General features: G+C 45.6%; 1 protein-coding gene across 1 annotated transcript in view; it reads right to left on the reverse strand.

Annotated features, from left to right (window-relative positions):
• Nucleotides 1-22,807, reverse strand: part of P2RX3 (purinergic receptor P2X 3) — a 154,427-nt gene that overhangs the window by 24,894 nt on the left and 106,726 nt on the right. The window contains exons 8-9 of the mRNA XM_077251172.1: nucleotides 7,858-7,994; nucleotides 7,442-7,535 (exon numbers count right to left, since the gene is read on the reverse strand). Of these exons, the coding sequence (XP_077107287.1) occupies nucleotides 7,442-7,535; nucleotides 7,858-7,994 (231 nt within the window). The remainder of the gene's footprint in view (nucleotides 1-7,441; nucleotides 7,536-7,857; nucleotides 7,995-22,807) is intronic.

Raw genomic sequence — 22,807 nt, forward strand, 5'->3', positions numbered from 1 at the left:
ACAGAGTTAGGGAGGAAATATAAACCCCCAAACCGCTTGTACTGGAGCGATTTTCACTGTCCCACACCACCTTTTTGTGCAGGGACAGTGGAGGTCGTATTTTAGTGCAGCAGCTGCATAGCTGTGTGCACGGTGCTGTACAAACCAACTGCTTTTTTCAAAGCAAAAATCCTGTTGCTCCTTTCTGCACAGTTACCTGTCTTGTTTATTTGTACACACTTTTTTGTTCTGAAGTCCTTTTTATTGCTGCCATACTTGTCCTGAGATCATTGTAGGGACTAGGGAGCGTGTTATTGCAGTAATTTTTTTTTTTTTTATAATAATTACAGCCACTTTCTGCCACGTTCATAGTGTTGTGTTATACCACTGTGCCAGAGTTGTGGTTCAGTGTCTCCCCCCAAAAGTGAGATAGTAATTCTCACACAGTTTATATTCTGCAGTACTGCTAGTGTGTCATATATCAGGCAGCCACTTTCTGCCACGTTCATAGTGTTGTGTTATACCACTGGGCCAGAGTTGTGGTTCAGTGTCTCCCCCCAAAAGTGAGATAGTAATTCTCACACAGTTTATATTCTGCTGTACTGCTAGTGTGTCATATATCAGGCAGCCACTTTCTGCCATGTTCATAGTGTTGTGTTATACCACTGGGCCAGAGCTGTGGTTCAGTGTCTCCCCCCAAAAGTGAGATAGTATTTCTCACACAGTTTATATTCTGCCGTACTGCTAGTGTGTCGTATATCAGGCAGCCACTTTCTGCCACGTTCATAGTGTTGTTTTATACCACTGGGCCAGAGTTGTGGTTCAGTGTCTCCCCCCAAAAAATGAGGAAGTCCGGTGGAAGAGGCCATGGGCGGGGGTTGCCAGCTAGCACTGATGGTGGTGGTGGTGCTGCATCTGGTGGTAGTGGCAAAAGCACAGTAGCACCTAAGGCTGGAGGTGTTGAGCCTGCGTCATCGTCTGGCTACACAAGGCCTCGAAGGTTCCCTTACCTGGGAGTAGAAAAACAGCTTTTAAAGCCGGAGCAGCAGGAAAAAGTTTTGTCTTTCCTTGCTGACTCAGCCTCTAGCTCTTTCGCCTCCTCTTCCCAAAGTTCAAAATCTAAGAGCAGCCAGTCGTCAGTGGATGCTTCCGGTCTGGTAAAAGACGTTTCCTTGTGTCCTTCTCCCAAACCAAAAGTGAAGGAGGCATCAGGCGACACTACAGGTTACTCCATGGAGCTCTTTACCCATACCGTGCCAGGGTTAGAAAGGGAAATTGTACACTGCCCATTACAAGAAGAATCGGACATGGAGTGCACTGATGCACAGCCACAGCTAGATTATGATGCTGTTCCATTGACTCAGATCACTACATTGACCTCGCAGTTTCCTGAGCCAGAATCTGACCCTGATGAGACTATGGTGCCCTGTCCCAAACACTATAGCACCGGCTTACACGGTGACACTGAGGAAGGTGCACATGACATTGTGGAGGAGGAGGTGATAGATGACCCAGTTCTTGACCCAGATTGGCAGCCATTGGGGGAAGAGGGTGCCGCTGGCACTAGCTCACAAGTGGAGGAGGGTTATCCGCAGCAACACCAATCTACATCACAACAGCTGTCATCAGCCAGGCCCGTATCAGGCCCAAAACGTGTGACAAAAACAGTTTTAGGACAGCGTGGCCAACCGCTGAAAGTTGCACAGCGTGCAATGCCTGTAAAGGAATTCCATAGTAGGAAGAGTGCAATGTGGCATTTTTTTGACCAAGATCCCAATGATCAGTCTAAAGTGATCTGTAAGAAATGCTCAAAGACCTTTAGCAGAGGGAAGATTCTTCAAAATTTAAATACAACGTGCATGCATAGACATTTAACCAGCATGCACTTGCAAGCCTGGACTAATTACCAAACGTCCTGTACCGTTGGTGCACCTGATCAGAATGAAGGTAGTCAGCAACACTACATTGCTTCCCTCACTGTAAGCCCACCGGTTCGGACACCACCAGCAGCAAATGTGGAGGGATCGTCGCAAGGCCAAAGCAGGCAGGGAATCAGAAGGTTATTGGTAGGAAGGACTGTATGAAGGCCAACATCACCAACTGTCTCTCAATCCGCCATGACCACCGCTAGCTCCACCATCTGCAGGTCTCCTGTCCGGCTTACCCTAGAAGAGACTCTCGTGAGGAAAAGAAAGTACTCATCCTCTCATCCGCATACACAGGGTTTGAACGCCCACATTGCCAGATTAATCTCGTTAGAGATGATGCCCTACCGGTTGGTCGAAAGCAAAGCTTTCAAAGACCTGATGGCCTACGCAGTACCACGCTATGACCTACCCAGTCGCCACTTCTTTGCGAGAAAAGCCATCCCAGCCCTCCACCAGCATGTCAAAGACCGCATTGTCCATGTACTGAGGCAGTCTGTCAGTGGAAAGGTGCACCTCACCACAGATGCATGGACCAGTAGGCATGGCCAGGGACGTTACGTGTCCATCACGGCGCACTGGGTTAATGTGGTGGATGCAGGGTCCACAGGGGACAGCCATAGTGGGACAGTTCTGCCTAGCCCACGGTCTAGAAAACAGTTGGCAGTAGGCGTTCGACACCCCTCCTCCTCCTCCTCCTCCTCCAGAAGCGACAGCTCGTCCACAGAGCGCAGTCGCCTGGCAACTCCATCCGCAACTGCCAGTGTTGCACACGAGGTGTCTCATTATGGAACAGCTAGTGGTAAGCGTCAGCAGGCTGTGTTGGAAATGAATTGTTTGGGCGACAACAGACACACCGTGGAAGTACTGGCCGAGTTCTTGCAGCAAGAAAGTGAGTCATGGCTGGGCAGTGTACATCTTGAGGCAGGCAAGGTAGTCAGTGATAACGGAAGGAATTTTATGGCTGCCATAGCCCTTTCACAACTTAAACACATACCTAGCTTGGCTCACACTTTGAACCTGGTGGTGCAGTGCTTCCTGAAAAATTATCCAGAGTTACCAGCCCTGCTCCTGAAGGTGCGAAAACTTTGTTCGCACATCCACCGGTCGCCCGTACACTCCAGCCGTATGCTGAACCATCAGCGATCGCTAAATATTCCACAGCAACGCCTAATTATAGATGTTGCAGCAAGGTGGAACTCCACACTGCACATGGTTCAGAGGCTGTGTGAACAGAGGCATGCTGTCATTTATTTGTGGGAAGATACGCATACACGGGCAGGCAGTTGGATGGCAGACATGGAGTTGTCTGGTGTGCAGTGGTCGAAGCTACAAGACCTCTGTCAAGTCCTTCAGTGTTTTGAGGAATGCACACGGCTGGTAAGTGCAGACGACGCCATCATACGCATGAGCATCCCACTTATGCATCTGCTGATGCAAAGTTTAACGCACATTAAGGAGCAGGCGTCTGCAGCCGAGGAGGAGGGAAGCCTTGATGACAGTCAGCCATTGTCTGGTCAGGGAACTGTCCAGGACGAGGTGGCAGACGAAGAGGATGAGGAGGAGGATGATGGGGCTGAATATGTATGGGAGGAGGGAGCTTCTCAGGGGGCAATAGAAACTGGTGCCGTTGCAAGGTCTGGTACAGGTTTCTTGCGGGACACTTGTGATGTAGATTTGCAAGAAAGTGCTCCTCAACCCAGCAGAAGCAGTGAATTGACACCTGGAACATTGGCCCACATGGCTGAGTATGCCTTGCGTATCCTAAAAAGGGACCCCCGCATTGTCAAAATGATGACCGATGACGATTACTGGTTGGCCTGCCTACTGGATCCACGCTACAAAGGGAAATTGCAAAATATCATGCCACATGAGAGCAAATATTGGCTACCAAACAAGCAACTCTTGTAGACCGTTTGGTTCTGGCATTCCCAGCACACAGCGGCGGTGATGCTTCTCACACGAGCCGTAGGGGGCAACATGGCAGAGGTGCTAGCGGTGCAGAAATCTGAAGTGGCGTTGGACAGAGGGGTTTTATGACAAGCTTGTGGAGTGATTTTTCAATGACCGCTGACACGACAGGGACAGCTGCATCGATTCAAAGTGACAGGAGACAGCATTTGTCCAGTATGGTTACAAACTACTTTTCCTCCCTTATCGATGTTCTCCCTCACAGGTCATTCCCCTTTGATTACTGGGCATCTAAACTAGACACCTGGCCTGAATTGGCAGAATATGCATTACAGGAGCTCGCTTGCCCTGCTGCCAGTGTGCTATCAGAAAGAGTCTTCAGTGCTGCTGGTTCAATACTGACCGAAGAAAGGACACGTCTGGCTACCCAAAATGTTGATGATCTAACCTTCATTAAAATGAATCAATCATGGATTTCAAATTCTTTTGCCCCACCTTCCCCTGCTGACACGTAGCTTTCCTTTAAAAAGGTCTTGCTTTTGGACTCCTCTTACTGACTGCTCCAATTCCTCCATTTGCTGCTGCTGAATGTCCACCATAGGCCATTTTTAACACCTCCCTAAATGGGCTCACTCCCCCCCTGGGCCCGTGGTCACCACTTGGCGCAAGCACCCGTGCGAGTGCCGTTTGCCTGGACAGGTGGGTGTGCCCACTTTTGGCCGACGGCACTGGCACAGGGTCCCTCATCGTACAATTAAGTGTCTCTGGCGGTGGGGGTGCACACCCAACGTCAGACACACCATCGTAATATGAGGGGCCCTGGGCCAGTACCGCCGCCCACGAGAGAGTGTCCCCCACCCCAGCTCAAACAGTGCTCCACCGCTGTTTAGCCGGTGCTGTTAAATCTTTCAATGGCACTGCCAATACATATTGAGAGATGATAGTAAATATATACAGGGACCATGCCCTCCATTTTGACATGTGAATACTGTGCGCGAACTACCACTATCTGGTACTCAGCAGAGGAACCCACCCCTGTACGTTGCTTTGCCACCTGTTTATTTACGAACATTTTTTTTGCAGACATTTAGCCCGCTTTACTATTTAGGCCAACGTACTGTGTCAGCCACTTATTCCAGTTGTCCTCCACCGAACAAAGCAGTGCCACCAGTTTACGCCTGTTACCAGTTTAGAACTGCATTGAGCCAACTTTTTTATTTTAGGCCTAGTAAGTCTGTCTGCGCCACTCCTAGCAATTGTCCTCCGCTGACCAAACCAGTGCTGCCTGTGTACCCCTGTTACCCATTTTAAACTGCATTGAGCCAACTTTTTTATTTTAGGCCTAGTAAGTCTGTCTGCGCCACTCCTACTAATCGTCCTCCGCTGACCAAAACAATGCTGCCTGTGTACCCGTTACCCATTTTGAACTGCATTGAGCCTACTTTTTTATTTTAGACCTAGTAAGTCTGTCTGCGCCACTCCTAGCAATCATCCTCCGCTGACCAAACCAGTGCTGCCTGTGTACCCGTTACCCATTTTAAACTGCATTGAGACAACTTTTTTATTTTAGGCCTAGTAAGTCTGTCTGCGCCACTCCTACTAATCGTCCTCCGCTGACCAAAACAATGCTGCCTGTGTACCCGTTACCCATTTTGAACTGCATTGAGCCTACTTTTTTATTTTAGGCCTAGTAAGTCTGTCTGCGCCACTCCTAGCAATTGTCCTCCGCTGACCAAACCAGTGCTGCCTGTGTACCCGTTACCCATTTTAAACTGCATTGAGCCAACTTTTTTATTTTAGGCCTACTAAGTCTGTCTGGGCCACTCCAGTCCTGACAATCATCCTCCGCTTAACAACGCTCTGCCGCCTGTGTACCCCTGTAACCAATTTTAAACTGCATTGAGCCAACTTTTTAAATTTAGGCCTACTACCTGTGTCTGTCTGCGCCACTCAATACAGCTGTCCTTCACTGCACAAAGCAGAGCCTCAATTTGTAGCCGATATCACATATTAAAGTGCATTTGGCCTACTAGATTGGTTGGGCCTACTAACAGTGTCTGCCGCTCCTTGGTATTCTCCTGTGTTTTTCTCCTGAGCTTCAATCTTCAGGCTTTCAGCCTATAGGAATTTTAAAACTGCATTTGGCCTACTGGTTTGGTTGGGCCTACTAACGGTGTCTGCCACTCCTTGCTGTTCTCCTCCACTGAACAAAGCAGTGCTGCCTGTTTACTCCTGTTACCAATTTTGAACTGCATTTAGCCTACTTTATTCTTTGGGCCTATATCTGTGTTTCCTCCTCATCCTGCCCATTGCCCAGCTACTGCTAGATGAGTCTGCCGGTACATTGACCCAGACCACTACATTCCCCTTGCACTCTACATAGCCAGTATCTGACCCTGCAGAAAGTCTGGTTCCCCTTCCCGCATACTATACCACCTTACACGGGGACAAAGAGGAAGGTGCAGATGAAAGTGCAGGTTCCCTCAACAGGTGGGGGGGCATACTCGTTGGCGACATCACTGGCACAGGGCCCCTCATAGTACGCAAAAGTGTCTCTGCCGGTGGGAGGCGCCCCCGCCGTCAATCACAACACCGTACTTTGAGGGGCCCTGTGCCAGTGGCAATGCGAACGAGTGTGCCCCCCCTGCTTGCTCAGGATCACAGCACTTGCAAAGTTGAAATACTTACCTCTCCCTGCTCCACCACCGTGACGTAGTCCGCGTTTCCTGGGCCCACAAAAAACTTGAGCCAGCCCTACTCCCCCCACAACTGTTGCCAAATGACCCCCAAATTTTCAATGGCTAACTATTATTATAAGGTAAATTAAGATTGACAAGCTTAAGTAACAAGAATTGATGTTTTTGCCATTAAAATGGGCTCTGTTGGTGTTTTCCTGTCCTCCACTCACTGCCGACTTTGATTCTCCATTGACTTGCATTGGGTTTCGTGTTTCGGTCGGATCCCCGACTTTTCGCAATAATCAGCCGATTTCACCCGACCCGACATTTGACAAAGTCGGGTTTCGCGAAACCCGACTCGATCCTGAAAAAGTTAAAGTCACTCAACCCTACTCAATATCATTAAGCCACTCTGGGGAGATCTCAAGCGCGCAGTTCATGCTAGACAGCCCAGGAATTTACAGGAATGGGAGGCTTGTTGCCAAGAAGAGTGGGCAGCTTTACCATCTGAAAAAATAAAGAACCTCATCCACAATTATCACAAAAGAATTCAAGCTGTCATTGATGTTAGAGGGGGCAATACACAGTATTAAGAAATGGGGTATGTGAACTTTTGATCAGGATCATTTGGATGTTTTGGGTTGTCATTATGATTAAAAAAGAGAAAACACAGTAGTTTGAAAATAAATGGCTTCACCCAACCACTACCCATGAGTGGAGAAAAATATTTGGTATTATCATTCATATTCTCTTAAAAAAGGCCAAGGAAGCAATAATTCTGCAGGGGTATGTAAACTTTTGAGCAAAACTGTATGTTTAGAAGTATTCACTGTAAGATGTGTCCTTACAGCAGCTTACTTTACATTGGAGGAACATAGTTGAACACTAAACCATAAGCCACTTTTTTCCTTACATATAAAAAGACATTGCTTATTGCTGTGAGCTTACATTGCCATAAACAAGGACATCAATTCTTATGCCGAAGGCTTTGATCAAGGTCCGGAACTCGGAACCATCGGAGCGCATGTAGTATCGTGCATATCTGAAACAAATGTAAAATGTTACAATGTGACACCACTCCAGATAATATATTTTCCTTTTTCAGCAATTTCATTATGTTTCATTATATTGGTATTCAATGTTTAGGATTATAATTTGGTGGGGTTCAAGCCAAAAAGAAAAAAAACCAGTCCTAAAGGGGTTTACTTTTTAAATAATCTGATTGCTGTAACTTACAGCCAAGCTCCAACTATGATACCACTGGTACACTAGAAGTATGTCCAAGCTTGTACATCATGGTTACATTATCATCACAATATTCGATATGCTTAATATACATTTACATAGGAGAAAAATGCAAATACCTGAAGTTATATCCTGGAGAAACATTGTTCTTTTCTGAAACACTGTCGAGTCTGGTAAAGCTGTAGCGAGGAACGCAGAGATCCCAAGACTGGTCAAGGTCACAGAGCCATCCGATCTTAATACTCAACACTCCTCCCTGTAACACAATATGAGCATGCATTGCTAAGATACCCAAGCCACTATTAGATTCTGACCCATCTGTGAGATTTATCTATATATTTCTAGATATGCGCATATGTACAGATTCTTGGCTACTGATTCTCCTTGAGATCTTATAGTACCATTTGCAGAGCGTGGTTGTCATGTTACATGTTTAGAAGCTATATAAAGAGAATGTGTTATCAGAATATGACCTACTGTTTAAATCTTCTTTTTTTTTTAAATGTATTTTTTATGTATTTTTGTATTTCCATTTCACTATCTATATTAAAAATAATCAATAATCTTGTGATTTTCACACTGGCCATTTTTCAGCAGTCACATGGACATAGGCAGCACAGACAGGCTCTTCAACAGCAAGGCTTTTAGGCATACTCTGATCTGTGTGATTGTAAAGGGAAAAGGTTGCAGGTGAATTGTGGGAAGCCATACATTTGCTACCCAATTTCTGAAAATTGCTAATATTGATGACAATGTAAATTTAAGAATATGATACCAAAATGGCTAAAAACAAAATGCACTGCACATCATCCTGAAAACACCATCCCCACCGTCAGGCATGGTGGTGGAAGCATCATGCTGTGGGGATGCTTTTCTTCAGCAGTGGCAGGGAAGCTGGTCAGAGTTGATGGGAAGATGGATGGAGCTAAATACAGGGCAATAATGGAGGAAAACTGGTTAGAGGCTGCAGAAGACTTGAGAATGGGGCATAGCTTCACCTTCCAGCAGGACAACGATGCTAAACATACTGCTTGAGCTACAATGGATGGTTTAGATCAGAACATATTCATGTATGGAAATGGCCCAGAATCAGTCCAGACCTAAATCCCAGTGAGAATCTGAGACAAGACTTGAAAATTTCTGTTCACAGACATCTCCATCCAATCTCAGATTGCGTTGTGGTCTGTAATTTTATTCAAAGGTGGTCACTGAAAAGACAAGTCATTGGACCTGTCCATAAAGCATTTTGCAGAAACTGGTCTATGGGCTAAAGCTAGATTCACACAGCAATTCTCATCCCATTAGGGGATCACTAGCCTATTTGAGATGACTTATATCTTCAATTCCTAACATGACTGAGGGTCTGAGCATACAGCATTACAAGCATACATGATGCTATAAGTTTGGGTCATAAGACCCACAACTGAATAAGAAATTGTGGACATAACAAAGCCACAAAAATATGGCCACGTTATGGATGATATCCCTTAAAAGGGATGTATTCAAGTTTAAAAATGATCCTGTATCCAAAGGATAACTTTCTGAATGCTGGGGGCCTGACCACTGTGGCCCCACTGATTCCAAGAATCAGAACTCTACTGTAAAGATCCCTGCTTGAATGGAGTGGAGGTTGATTATGTGCACTAACACTCCATTCATTGCACATGATCAACCTCCACGACATTTAGCCGGGGATCTTCAGAGTCTTGATTATTGGGATCGGTGGGGGCCACGGCAGTAGGACGCAAGAAATCAGAAAATTATCCCTTGGATAAGGGATATCTTTTAAGCTTGAGAACACTCCTTTAACAGTGTTGTCTGTGCTAAGTGTAATATTACATGGTGTCTTGGAATTCCGAAAAATAATTAAATGATTGCTACCTGCTGTCACCCTTCAGGATCCTGCACAGGCAGCTCTGCGGCGTATGATGGCACCAGGAGTGATGACGACACTGTGCTCTAATCACAGGACCATTTCCTCATGTAATAAGTTGCAATCAGGTGACTTGAGGAGCGTGCCATCAGAAAAACACACAATAATACATACTACTCGTCACCTGACGGATTCACCTTATGACATAATGTAGTGGTCCTGTGGCTTGAGATCACAGTGACGTCACCACTCTATGACAGCGCGCACCACAGAGCAACCCGTGCAGGATCCTGATAAGTGACAGCAGGTATTATTCATTTTGTTTATATCATTGTATGTTTGTGCTTTTATTTCTTTTTTTACATTTATAACATTGGAGGCTTGTGTTGCTGTGTAGTGTTTAATTGGTGTTGAGGTGAAATAAGAAACTCACCAGTGGTGACCAGTGCTGTAGTGTTGTCTATGGGAACATGTCTCATGGGCGGCAACACAGCTGCTGTACTGTGTCCTAACAACACCACGACTACATCAGTGGTCAAGTGCCTCTTTCAGGCTGTGTAGTAAGGTCCTGAACAGCAGCTGCCATGACACAGCATAGATTATAAGCCTGTCACTGTGAGGCTGGATGGCCAGCTCCCAGAGCATGAGAAGATTCATAGCGCAGGTTAGTAGTACCCGCCTGACTGCTTCTGCCTCCAGAGATCCCTGATTGTTCCATAAACAACACTAGGCAGTGCAGAAAATTGCAGGAGAACAGAAGCAAAGACACATTTATCTCTGCCTCTTCTCCCGCTTAGTGCAGCACTGCCCAGTATTTAGATTGAAGCTGCATCGCTGAGGCAGTAGTCAGGCGTGTGCTACAGACATGCTCTCTGCATCTTCTCCCGTCCGGTCGCAGGCTGACAGAAGTGCATGCAGCCCTGAAGACTCCTTACAGTGGTAGACTAGAGGGGACGCAGTCTTGAAATTTTTCCAGAAAACGAAGCATTTCTCCCACAAAATTATTACAATTACACAAGTTTTATTTTACATGTTTATTTACTTTCTGTGTATTGGAACAACACAAAAAAAAAAACAGAAAAAAAGGCAAATCGGACATAACTTCACACAAAACCCGAAAAAGGGACACAAAAGTGTGGGTAAACAACTTTGTTTCAAGTATGTGATGCTCAGTCAACATCACTTGTGGCAAGTAACATGTGTGGGCAATATGAAAATCACACCTGAAACCAGATAAAAAGGGGAGAAGTTGACTCAATCTTTGCATTGTGTGTCTGTATGTGCCACACTAAGCATGAAGAACAGAAAGAGGAGAAGAGAACTGTCTGAGGACTTGAGAACCAAAATTGTTGGAAAATATCAACAATCTCAAGGTTACAAGTCTATCTCCAGAGATCTTGATGTTCCTTTGTTCACGGAGAGCAACATAATCAAGAAGAGTACAACCCATGGCACTGTAACTAATCTCCCTGGACGTGGACAGCAGAGAAAAATTGATGAAAGGTTGCAATGCAGGATAGTCTTGATGGTGGATAAGCAGCCCCAAGCAAGTTTAAAAGAAATTCAAGATGCAGGCACAAGGTGCATCAGTGTCAGCGCGAGTTATCCTTCAAAATTTGAATTAAATGAAATGCTATGGCAGGAGACCCAGGAAGACCCCATTGCTGATGCGGAGATATAAAAAGCCTGACTGCAGTTTGCCAAAATGTAGGCGAGCAAGCAGAGGTGTAGCTAGGGTTTGGGTCCAGGGGGGGGCGAAGCTTCTGAGTGGGCCCCTAACCAGGTAACCTTGATTACAACTGGGTGACGCACCCTAATGGTGGAGGAGAACCTCAGCAGATGACCATGCTGTTACTGAAGATAATCTCTATATAAAGACCAACATGGATATTACCGCCATATGGTCAGTCCTACAGAACATATAGAGATCACAGTTGAGTTACAGATAATGACTTACCACTGGTGTTCTTTCTGATGGAATCGTTCACTTTTCCCATCTTTTCCATCTGGCCCAGACCAACACAACTTCTTCCAGCCATGACTCGTCTGCAAAGAATATAACAAAGACACATTTCACTTCTCATATTCCAGGAATCACCATCTATTCCCAACCTGCACAAACTCTTCATCCTGCTAATACAGCAATACTGAGCCGCTGTCATATGTGACCCTATTACTGCACCTGCTGTGTGGGTCTCTGTGCCTTCTAAACTCTAAAGCAACCCTCTATAATATAGTAATGTCGGGTGCAAGTGCCCTAGAAAACAGTGTCCATATTTTGCACCCTAGAAAGTAATAATGCCCTGTGTGCCTCTTTGATAGTCACAGTAACCTGAGTTCCCCTATAACAATAAGTGCCCACTTTACATTTAATAATGTCCAGAGTCTGCCCCCTGTACAGCTCCCCTATACACAGTATGATGCTCCCTTATACACAGTATAATGCCCCCTCGCTGTATAGTACCACCCACACATTATACTGACCCCTTAGTATCCCACAAACTGTTTGATGGCTCCAACTCTGTATGATGGCCCCTTCACTGTAATCCCCACAGTGTACGATGGCCCCCTCACTGTAATCTCCACACTGTATGATGCCCCCTAGATAGCCTCCATATAGTATAATGCACCAGATGGTCCTAAATATAGTATAATGTACTCCCCATAAGCCTCTATATAGTATAATATACTCCCCATAAGCCTCCATATAGTATAATGCACTCCCCATAGGCCTACTAGAATATACCGTAGTAGATATTGATAATGCACCCCCATAGGCAGACTCTATAGCACAAGGCAGCACCCATAGGCAGACTGTAGTATAAGGCAGCATCCCATAGGCAGACCCCGTAGTATAAGGCAACACCCCATAGGCAGACCCTGTAGTATAAGGAAACACTCCCATAGGCAGATCCTGCAGTATAAGGCAGCACCCCATACGCAGACCCTGTAGTATAAGGAAACACTCCCATAGGCAGACCCTGTAGAATAAAGCAGCACCCATATAGGCAGACCCTGCAGTATAAGGCAGCACCCCATACGCAGACCCTGTAGTATCAGGCAGCACACCTGTCACGATTCCCACCGTGCCGACACCAATGGGTCACAGATCGTGGGTGACCTTTGGCCAGCACACGGCTATCACATGTGCAGGGGGCTTATCTTAGTTATCCCTCCACTGCTACAATGTGATAAAGCACAAACAAGGCTATTGACCTATCAATTTACCACAGGGGCTTATTTTAGTTTTCCCACTGCTGCTACAATATTACGAACTGCAGGGATTTATGTATATCCCGCTTTCCAGTTCCGCTTCAGAGCTTGCAGCTCTCCGGCGCCCCCTTACCCTCAGGTCAGTCAGGGAACTACACCTGGGATAATTAGTCGCCAGACAAGCCGCTTCACTGTGGACTGGCTAGCAGGCACGCTGCAGCAAGGGAATTATAAATGCTCAGGCCACAGCCAGACAATAGATTATAAAACCCCACCCCGTCGCTGCCAGCGGCACCCAGCTAGCCCAGAACACACTTCGCTGCCACCAGCTCAGATTTCTCACAGAGAGGGGTTCGACTCAACCCAAATTAGTAGCGTAATTACTTCAGGCACGTGAAAATTCGCACAGAGTATGTAGAAGACGAAACTAGTAATTTTATAGTTTACTCCAAAAGATTAGGCAGTGTTTATAAAAGGTATATAAAGATGTTACAATATGAGACAAAGTATGTACAGCAATTATAAAAAAAAAAATGGATTAAAGAAATATAAAACTCACATTTGCTTAGATCATTTCAGCTAACCATGCTGGCAGGCGGAGCCCAAATATCCCAGTGCATCAGAAGGTCTTTCAGTAGAGAAATCCCAGGCAAGAATGAAGGCTGGGTTAAGTGCAGTCACTTATACCTGCAGGCTTGTGACATCACTAAAGGGGCTGGTTTACCTTCACCCTCCCCTCTCCTCAAAGTTACAGATTGTACCAGCAATACTTATAATTCTCATATCTTGGCTTCAGAACATGGCAGAGTCACAGCACCCCCATCATTCATCTTATATTAACCCCTTCCCGACCTTTGACGCCACGTAGGCGTCATGAAAGTCGGTGCCAATCCGACCCATGATGCCTATGTGGCGTCATGGAATGATCGCGTCCCTGCAGATCGGGTTAACTCCTATTTCACCCGATCTGCAGGGAGAGGGGGAGTTGTACTTCAGCCCAGGGGGGGTGGCTTTGCCCCCACGTGGCTACGATCGCTCTGATTGGCTGTTGAAAGTGCAACAGCCAATCAGAGCAATTTGCAATATTTCACCTATGAAAATGGTGAAATATTGCAATCCAGCCATGGCCGATGCTGCAATAGCATCTGCCATGGCTGGAAATCATGTTCTGCCCCCCCCCCACCGCCCCCGATCTCCTCCCCAGCCCTCCGTTCTGTCCGGTACCCCCCTCCGTCCCCCTGTCCGCTCCCCCATGCTCCTGTCCGCTCCCCCTGTCCTCCGATCCCCCCCCTGTGCTCCGATCCACCCCCCACCACCCCCTCATACTTACCGAGCCTCCCGAAGTCGGTCCGTCTTCTCCCTGGGCGCCGCCATCTTCCAAAATGGCGGGCGCATGCGCAGTACGCCCGCCGAATCTGCCGGCCGGCAGATGCGTTCTATGTACATTTTGATCACTGTGGTAAACTTATCACAGTGATCAAAATAAAAAAATAGTAAATGACCCCCCCCCTTTATCACCTCCATAGGTAGGGACAATAATAAAATAAAGAAAATATTTTTTTTCCCACTAGGGTTAGAACTAGGGTTAGGGTTAGAACTAGGGTTAGGGTTAGAACTAGGGTTAGGGTAAGAACTAGGGTTAGGGTTAGGGGTAGGGGTAGGGTTAGGGGTAGGGTTAGGGTTAGAACTAGGGTTAGCGTTAGAATTAGGCTATGTGCACACGGTGCGGATTTGACTGCGGATCCGCAGCGGATTGGCCGCTGCGGATTCATAGCAGTGTTCCATCAGGTTTACAGTACCATGTAAGCCTATAGAAAACCAAATCCGCTGTGCCCATGGTGCGGAAAATACCGCACGGAAATGCTGCGCTGTATTTTCCGCAGCATGTCAATTCTTTGTGCGGATTTCGCAGCGTTTTACAGCTGTTCCTCAATAGGAATCCGCAGGTGAAATCCGCATAAAAAACACTGGAAATCCGCGGTAAATCCGCAGGTAAAACGCAGTGCCTTTTACCTGCGGATTTTTCAAAAATGGTGCGGAAAAATCTCACACGAATCCGCAACGTGGGCACATAGCCTTAGGGTTGGGGTTGGAATTAGAGTTAGGGTTGGAATTAGGGCTAGGGTTGGAAATAGGATTAAGAATAGGCTTGTGGTTAGGGTTATGGTTAGGGTTAGGGGTGTGTTGGGGTTAAAGTTGTGGTTAGGGTTGGGATTAGGGTTAGGGTTGTGGTTAGGGGTGTGTTGGGGTTGGGTTGTGATTAGGGTTATGGCTAGAGTTGGGATTAGGGTTAGGGGTGTGTTGGGGTTAGTGTTGGAGTTAGAATTGAGGGGTTTCCACTGTTTAGGCACATCAGGGGTCTCCAAACGCAACGTGGCGCGACCATTGATTCCAGCCAATCTTGCGTTCAAAAAGTCAAATGGTGCTCCCTCCCTTCCGAGCCCCCCGACGTGTGCCCAAACAGTGGTTTACCCCCACATATGGGGTACCACCATACTCAGGACAAACTGGGCAACAATTATTGGGGTCCAATTTCTCCTGTTACCCTTGCAAAAATAAAACATTGCTTGCTAAAACAATTTTAGAGGAATGAAAAATGATTTTTTTATTTTCATGGCTCTGCGTTATAAACGTCTGTAAAGCACTTGGGGGTTCAAAGTGCTCACTATACATCTAGATAAGTTCCTTGGGGGGTCTAGTTTCCAAAATGGGGTCACTTTGGGGGGTTTCTACTGTTTAGGCACATCAGGGGCTCTGGAAATGGAATGTGACGCACGCAGACCACTCCATCAAAGCCTGCATTTCAAAACGTCACTACCTCCCTTCCGAGCCCCGACTTGTGCCCAAACAGTGGTTTACCCCCACATATGGGGTATCAGTGTACTCAGGACAAACTGGGCAACAACTTTTGAGGTCCAATTTCTCCTGTTACCCTTGTGAAAATAAAAAATTGCTTGCTAAAACATCATTTTTAAGGAAAGAAAAATGATTTTTTTATTTTCACGGCTCTGCGTTGTAAACTTCTGTGAAGCACTTGGGGGTTCAAAGTGCTCACCAGATATCTAGATAAGTTTCTTGGGGGGTCTAGTTTCCAAAATGGGGTCACTTGTGGGGGTTTCTACTGTTTAGGCACATCAGGGGCTCTGCAAATGGAATGTGACGCACGCAGAACACTCCATCAAAGCCTGCATTTCAAAACGTCACTACCTCCCTTCCGAGCCCTGACTTGTGCCCAAACAGTGGTTTACCCCCACATATGGGGTATCAGTGTACTCAGGACAAACTGGGCAACAACGATTGGGGTCCAATTTCTCCTGTTACCCTTGTGAAAATAAAAAATTGCTTGCTAAAACATAATTTTTAAGGAAAGAAAAATGATTTTTTATTTTCACAGCTCTGCGTTGTAAACTTCTGTGAAGCACTTGGGGGTTCAAAGTGCTCACCACATATCTAGGTAAGTTTCTTGGGGGGTCTAGTTTCCAAAATGGGGTCACTTGTGGGGGGTTTCTACTGTTTAGGCACATCAGGGGCTCTGCAAATGGAATGTGACGCATGCAGAACACTCCATCAAAGCCTGCATTTCAAAACGTCACTACCTCCCTTCCGAGCCCTGACTTGTGCCCAAACAGTGGTTTACCCCCACATATGGGGTATCAGTGTACTCAGGACAAACTGGGCAACAACCATTGGGGTCCAATTTCTCCTGTTACCCTTGGGAAAATAAAAAATTGTTTGCTAAAACATCATTTTTAAGGAAAGAAAAATGATTTTTTATTTTCACGGCTCTGCGTTGTAAACTTCTGTGAAGCACTTGGGGGTTCAAAGTGCTCACCACATATCTAGATAAGTTTCTTGGGGGGTCTAGTTTCCAAAATGGGGTGACTTGTGGGCGGTTTCTACTGTTTAGGCACATCAGGGGCTCTGCAAATGGAATGTGATGCACGCAGACCACTCCATCAAAGCCTGCATTTCAAAACGTCACTACCTCCCTTCCGAGCCCCGACTTGTGCCCAAACAGTGGTTTATCCCCACATATGGGGTATCAGCGTACTCAGGAGAAACTGGACAACAACTTTTGGGGTCCAATTTCTCCTGTTACCCTTGGGAAAATAAAAAATTGTGGGCTAAAAAATCATTTTTGAGAAAAGAAAAATTATTTTTTATTTTCATGGCTCTGCGTTATAAACTTCTGTGAAGCTCTTGGGGGTTCAAAGTGCTCACCACACATCTAGATTAGTTCCTTGGGAGGTCTAGTTTCCAAAATGGGGTCAATTGTGGGGGAGCTCCAATGTTTAGGCACACAGGGGCTCTCCAAACGCGACATGGTGTCCGCTAATGATTGGAGCTAATCTTCCATTCAAAAAGCCAAATGGCGTGCCTTCCCTTCCGAGCCCTGCCGTGCGCACAAACAGTGGTTTACCCCCACATATGGGGTATCATCGTACTCAGGACAAACTGGACAACAACATTTGGGGTCCAATTTCTCCTGTTACCCTTGGGAAAATAAAAAATTCTGGGCTAAAAATCATTTTTGAGGAAAGAAAAATTATTTTTTATTTTCACGGCTCTGCGGTATAAACTTCTGTGAAGCACTTGGGGGTTCAAAGTGCTCACCACACATCTAGATTAGTTCCTTGGGAGGTCTAGTTTCCAAAATGGAGTCACTTGTGGGGGAGCTCTAATGTTTAGGCACACAGGGGCTCTCCAAACGTGACATGGTGTCCGCTAACGATTGGAGCTAATTTTTCATTCAAAAAGTCAAATGGTGCTCCTTCCCTTCCGAGCCTTGCCGTGCACCCAAACAGTGGTTTACTCCCACATATGAGGCATCGGCGTACTCAGGAGAAATTGCCCAACAAATTTTAGGATCCATTTTATCCTGTTGCCCATGTGAAAATGAAAGAATTGAGGCTAAAAGAAATTTTGTGTGAAAAAAAAGTACTTTTTCATTTTTGCGGATCAATTTGTGAAGCACCTGAGGGTTTAAAGTGCTCACTATGCCTCTAGATAAGTTCCTTGGGGGGTCTAGTTTCCAAAATGGGGTCACTTGTGGAGGAGCTCCAATGTTTAGGCACACAGGGGCTTTCCAAACGCGACATGGTGTACGCTAACGATGGAGATAATTTTTCATTCAAAAAGTCAAATGGCGCTCCTTCCCTTCCGAGCCTTACCATGTGCCCAAACAGTGGTTTACCCCCACATGTGAGGTATTGGTGTACTCAGGAGAAATTGCCCAACAAAATTTAGGATCCATTTTATCCTGTTGCCCATGTGAAAATGAAAGAATTGAGGCTAAAAGAAACTTTGTGTGAAAAAAAAGTACTTTTTCATTTTTACGGATCAATTTGTGAAGCACCTGGGGGTTTAAAGTGCTCACTATGCTTCTAGATAAGTTCATTGGGGGGTCTAGTTTCCAAAATGGGGTCACTTGTGGGGGAGCTCCAATGTTTAGGCACACGGGGGCTCTCCAAACGCAACATGGTGTCCGCTAAAGATTGGAGCCAATTTTTTATTCAAAAAGTCAAATGGCGCTCCTTCCCTTCCGAGCCCTGCCGTGCGCCCAAACAGTGGTTTACCCCCACATATGAGGTATCAGCGTACTCAGGACAAATTGCACAACAACGTCCGTGGTCCAGTTTCTCCTTTTACCCTTGGGAAAATAAAAAAATTGTTGCTAAAATATCATTTTTGTGACTAAAAAGTTAAATGTTCATTTTTTACTTCCATGTTGCTTCTGCTGCTGTGAAACACCTGAAGGGTTAATAAACTTCTTGAATGTGGTTTTGAGCACCTTGAGGGGTGCAGTTTTTAGAATGGTGTCACTTTTGGGTATTTTAAGCCATATAGAACCCTCAAAATGACTTCAAATGTGAGGTGGTCCCTAAAAAAAATGGTTTTGTAAATTTTGTTGTAAAAATGAGAAATCCCTGGTCAAATTTTAACCCTTATAACTTCCTAGCAAAAAAAAATTTGTTTCCAAAATTGTGCTGATGTAAAGTAGACATGTGGGAAACGTTATTTATTAACTATTTTGTGTCACATAACTCTCTGGTTTAACAGAATAAAAATTCAAAATGTGAAAATTGCGAAATTTTCAAAATTTTCACCAAATTTCCGTTTTTTCCACAAATAAACTCAGAAATTATCGACCTAAATTTACCACTAACATGAAGCCCAATATGTCCCGAAAAAACAATCTCAGAATCGCTAGGATCCGTTGAAGCGTTCCTGAGTTATTACCTCATAAAGGGACACTGGTCAGAATTGCAAAAAACGGCAAGGTCATTAAGGCCAAAATAGGCTGGGTCATGATGGGGTTAAAATTTGCTTTCTAATGATACCGCACTTGGACTAGTTGGTCCACACGGTTCTGGAGAAATCCGCACTTTGTACTCGTTGTGTTTAGCTGCTAGTGCTTACAGTGATTGACAGATCTACAGATGGGAATTCGCAATATGTACTCCGTAGTTTTTTAGCCCAAATCGGTGGCTCAATATCTTACTATAATAGAACAAAGAACCTCATGTCTTTTGAGAGAGTCTAGACCAGTTTCAGCTGGTACTAGATGGGAGAATTGTCTATTGCAGCTACAGAGGTTGTAAACATTCTTATTTGATTTGGACCTTACAAAAAAAAAAAAAAAAGGTGTTGATTACAAACACTCTTTTTATGAGGCTGTATAGGTTGCACCTGTGGTGTTTCAATGTGGGGTTAATAGTTTCTCTTTCCACAGTGTAGTGAACCGATACTGGAAGGCAAAGTGTGTAAAACCTCGGTATATTGTTTATATTTTATACACAAAGTATCAAGGGTATTAGCTGGGTGCACTTACTCCTTATATAAGGTTGTACAGTTTACACTTGGGATGTTCTTATGTGAGGTTTTGGTATTTGTCTTTCCACAGTGTGGTAAACTGATGCTGGTGAGTAAACAAAGTAGAGAATAAAGTGATTTGCAAGCAATACACTAGAATAGTAGGAAGTTATTGGCCACAATAATTGCAGTGGTATTAATAGGAATTAGTTGGCACTCACCACATGTTTGCTTATGAAGGTACCCGCGGTGAGGTAGGCAAGGTAGTCCACTGGATACGGTGCCGATAAAGTAACCCGCTGAGCTGGGAGGGTTAGAGTCCGGTGTGCGTGCCAGAGGCCGCGGTTCCTGGATGAGAACGTACCGGCGAGTGGTGAGGAGGTACCAGCGCCTCGCGTGCCCCGGCCGGAAGCAACGCTGAGGATGCGGTGCCGAGATGGGGCAGAGCTAGTGTGACGTCACAGAAAGCAGGGACGTCCACAGGTGCAACCTATACAGCCTCATAAAAAGAGTAAGGCCGGCCTCACACTGGCGAGTTTTACGGACGTATGAGCGCAGAAAATACATCCGTAAAAAACGCATAACACACAGCCCAATGATTCTCTATGGCCCAGCTCCTATCAGCCGTAATTTACTGATCCGTATTATACGGTCTTCTACGGCCGTACAAAATCGCAGCATGCTGCGTTTGTCACCGTATTGCGCAAAAATATCGCCAATGAAAGTCTATGGGGGCGAGAAAAATACGGATTACACACGGACCAGCAGTGTGACTTGCAAGAAATACGCCAGACATCTCCAGACATCGCCAGGTGCAAGGAATTGAGCCAAGCCCTCAAACCTGAATCCCAGACATGCTAATTAGCTGAAAAAGACACACAGACATCCCGGAAGTCTGTTGGTCGCCTCCACAGAGTGGAATGCATCATGGCCAGGATAATTAATGTTGACATGCTCCTCATCCTGGTCCAAGAAAGGCCAGAAATATGGGACCAGCGGGATCCCAACTACTCAAACCGGGCCAGGAAAGAGGCAGCTTGGAGGGCAATCTGTGGTCTTCTATTCCCTGATTATGCCCAACGGCCACGTGCGGAGCAGACAAGTCTATGTAAGTACACTCATGTCTTATAAAGATTTTACTTGACAAGATGCTTTCCCTACATGATTACTTGACCCCTCATTTTCATATATCTATGTCATTTATGGCCATTTTTGCCAATTCCAAAAGCTGATTAACATGCCCAAGTGTTTATGTACATAGGTAATCTTGATTTTGTGATGCTAAATATTTCATTGGACTCATACCTCGTCCAGAGGGGTGTTGCCCCTTGTCTTTATTTTTCATAAATTGTCACATTAGGCTAATTTTTGCAGAAGGCATTTTTATTTCACATTCCAAATATTACCTAATGTATGTTTGCAAGAACAGGGTTCTCTCCCCTCTGTACCAGTCTGTGACTGTAAAGTTGCCAACTGTGACCGATATATAGACCACTGCATGTAACCCCTTTAACATCTGCAGCACCATGGAAATAATGGTGCAAGAACAAAAAATCTTAAAACTAAGAAGAATATATCACAGACAACTGTAATAAGCTATGTTAAGAATGATATTGAACAATATTTGGGACCATGTAATTGCAGTGGATGATGTCATGACACGATGGCGCAGCATCCGGGACCAATACCGGCGTGAAAGACAGCAGCGGTCAAGAAGTGGGTCATCAGCCCCACTCAAGAAGTGGAAATATATCTACTATGACCGTCTATCATTTTTGGATGTCAGTATGAATCTTAGGCAGTAAGTAATAACTTCTCCACACATTTTTAGTCATAAGCAATCTTCGTACTTTGTTTTTGGTAGGGTTATTACATTGCGAATTACATGTAAGGATGTGTAAATATAGTGCAAACAAGAATGTAAACAAGGCTAAATTCAAAAAGGGTCCTGGAGGAGAGAGGACCCTGGCCGCCAAGCATCACTACCTACTACAAGGGATGGGTGAGAATGTAGTAGGCGAGATTCTAGATGTTCATGCAGTGGTTTGTTGGATGGGTTGTTAATGCATGTCCTGTGATTGTTTGAAGAGGTGGGTCTTGATGGTTTTTTTGGAGCTTGAAATGGTATGCGACATTATGATGTGTTGTGATAGTGTTGTTAACTTTGGGGGTGATCCACAAGAAAAATCTGGTATATTCTTGTGTGAATCTGAGATAAGACTGGAGTAGAGAAGGAGATGTTGTGCTGATCTGAGGTTGTGTGTATGTTTTTTGGGTTCATATAGCTCACAGATGTGTAATTAAACAATGGCCCAAATAATTTTTGTTTTGTTTGGCTTTTATTACCAGAACACAGTCTAACCTCACAGAGAGGGAGACCGGGTCGGAATCGGAGGCTGTGATCGATCCAGTAAGTGTGGATGAAGAGGTGGCAGGCCCATCTTTTCAATCTTCAGCATCCATCCTTGAGGAGCCATCAGCATCATCATCACTGCAGGCAGCAGCAAGTGAGGAAGATGCAGCACCACCACCATCATCAGCACATGATGCAGAAAGGCATGAGGAACATGCCCAGAGCAGCAGCCCTCCACAACCACTGGTGTCATCCCCACAGGCAGCTGGGCCTTTACGGAGAGCCCGCCGAAGGAGAGAGCTGCAAGCCACAAGACATGATGTTGACGCTGGGGTCCTCAATTATTTAGCCAGGGCAGCAACGGATGATGGAGAGGAGGCCTTTGCCCGCAGCCTTGCCCGTTACCTTAGACCCCTTCCACGTGAGGTGAGGCTACGTGTGAGAGGGTGTATGCAAATCCTGATTGATTTAAGCACAGCTCCAAATAACCCCTATGAAGTGTTTGAATTTCTGGAGCGAAGGCAGCTTTCCCAAACCAACCTCTTGCGCCTTCAATTCCCTCAACAGGAGCAGGATCAATCAGGATTTGCGGCACCTCCTCCACGTATGCCTACACCTCAACCCCTTCCACCACCAAATATACAAAGGCCATCAGTCTACCAAATGGCAGCCTACAACCCCCAATCCCAATATGGCCACTTTTCCAGACCCAGTGATGGAGGCTGGTCCCAAACTGGGTTTGGACAACATGGCCATTTTGGTGTTGGATATGATGCAAGCCAATATGTCCGTCAGCATGAGGCACAGAGACAATTTG

The sequence above is a fragment of the Ranitomeya variabilis genome, chromosome 4 (genome assembly GCF_051348905.1).
Source record: "Ranitomeya variabilis isolate aRanVar5 chromosome 4, aRanVar5.hap1, whole genome shotgun sequence".
Classification (NCBI taxonomy): domain Eukaryota; kingdom Metazoa; phylum Chordata; class Amphibia; order Anura; family Dendrobatidae; genus Ranitomeya; species Ranitomeya variabilis.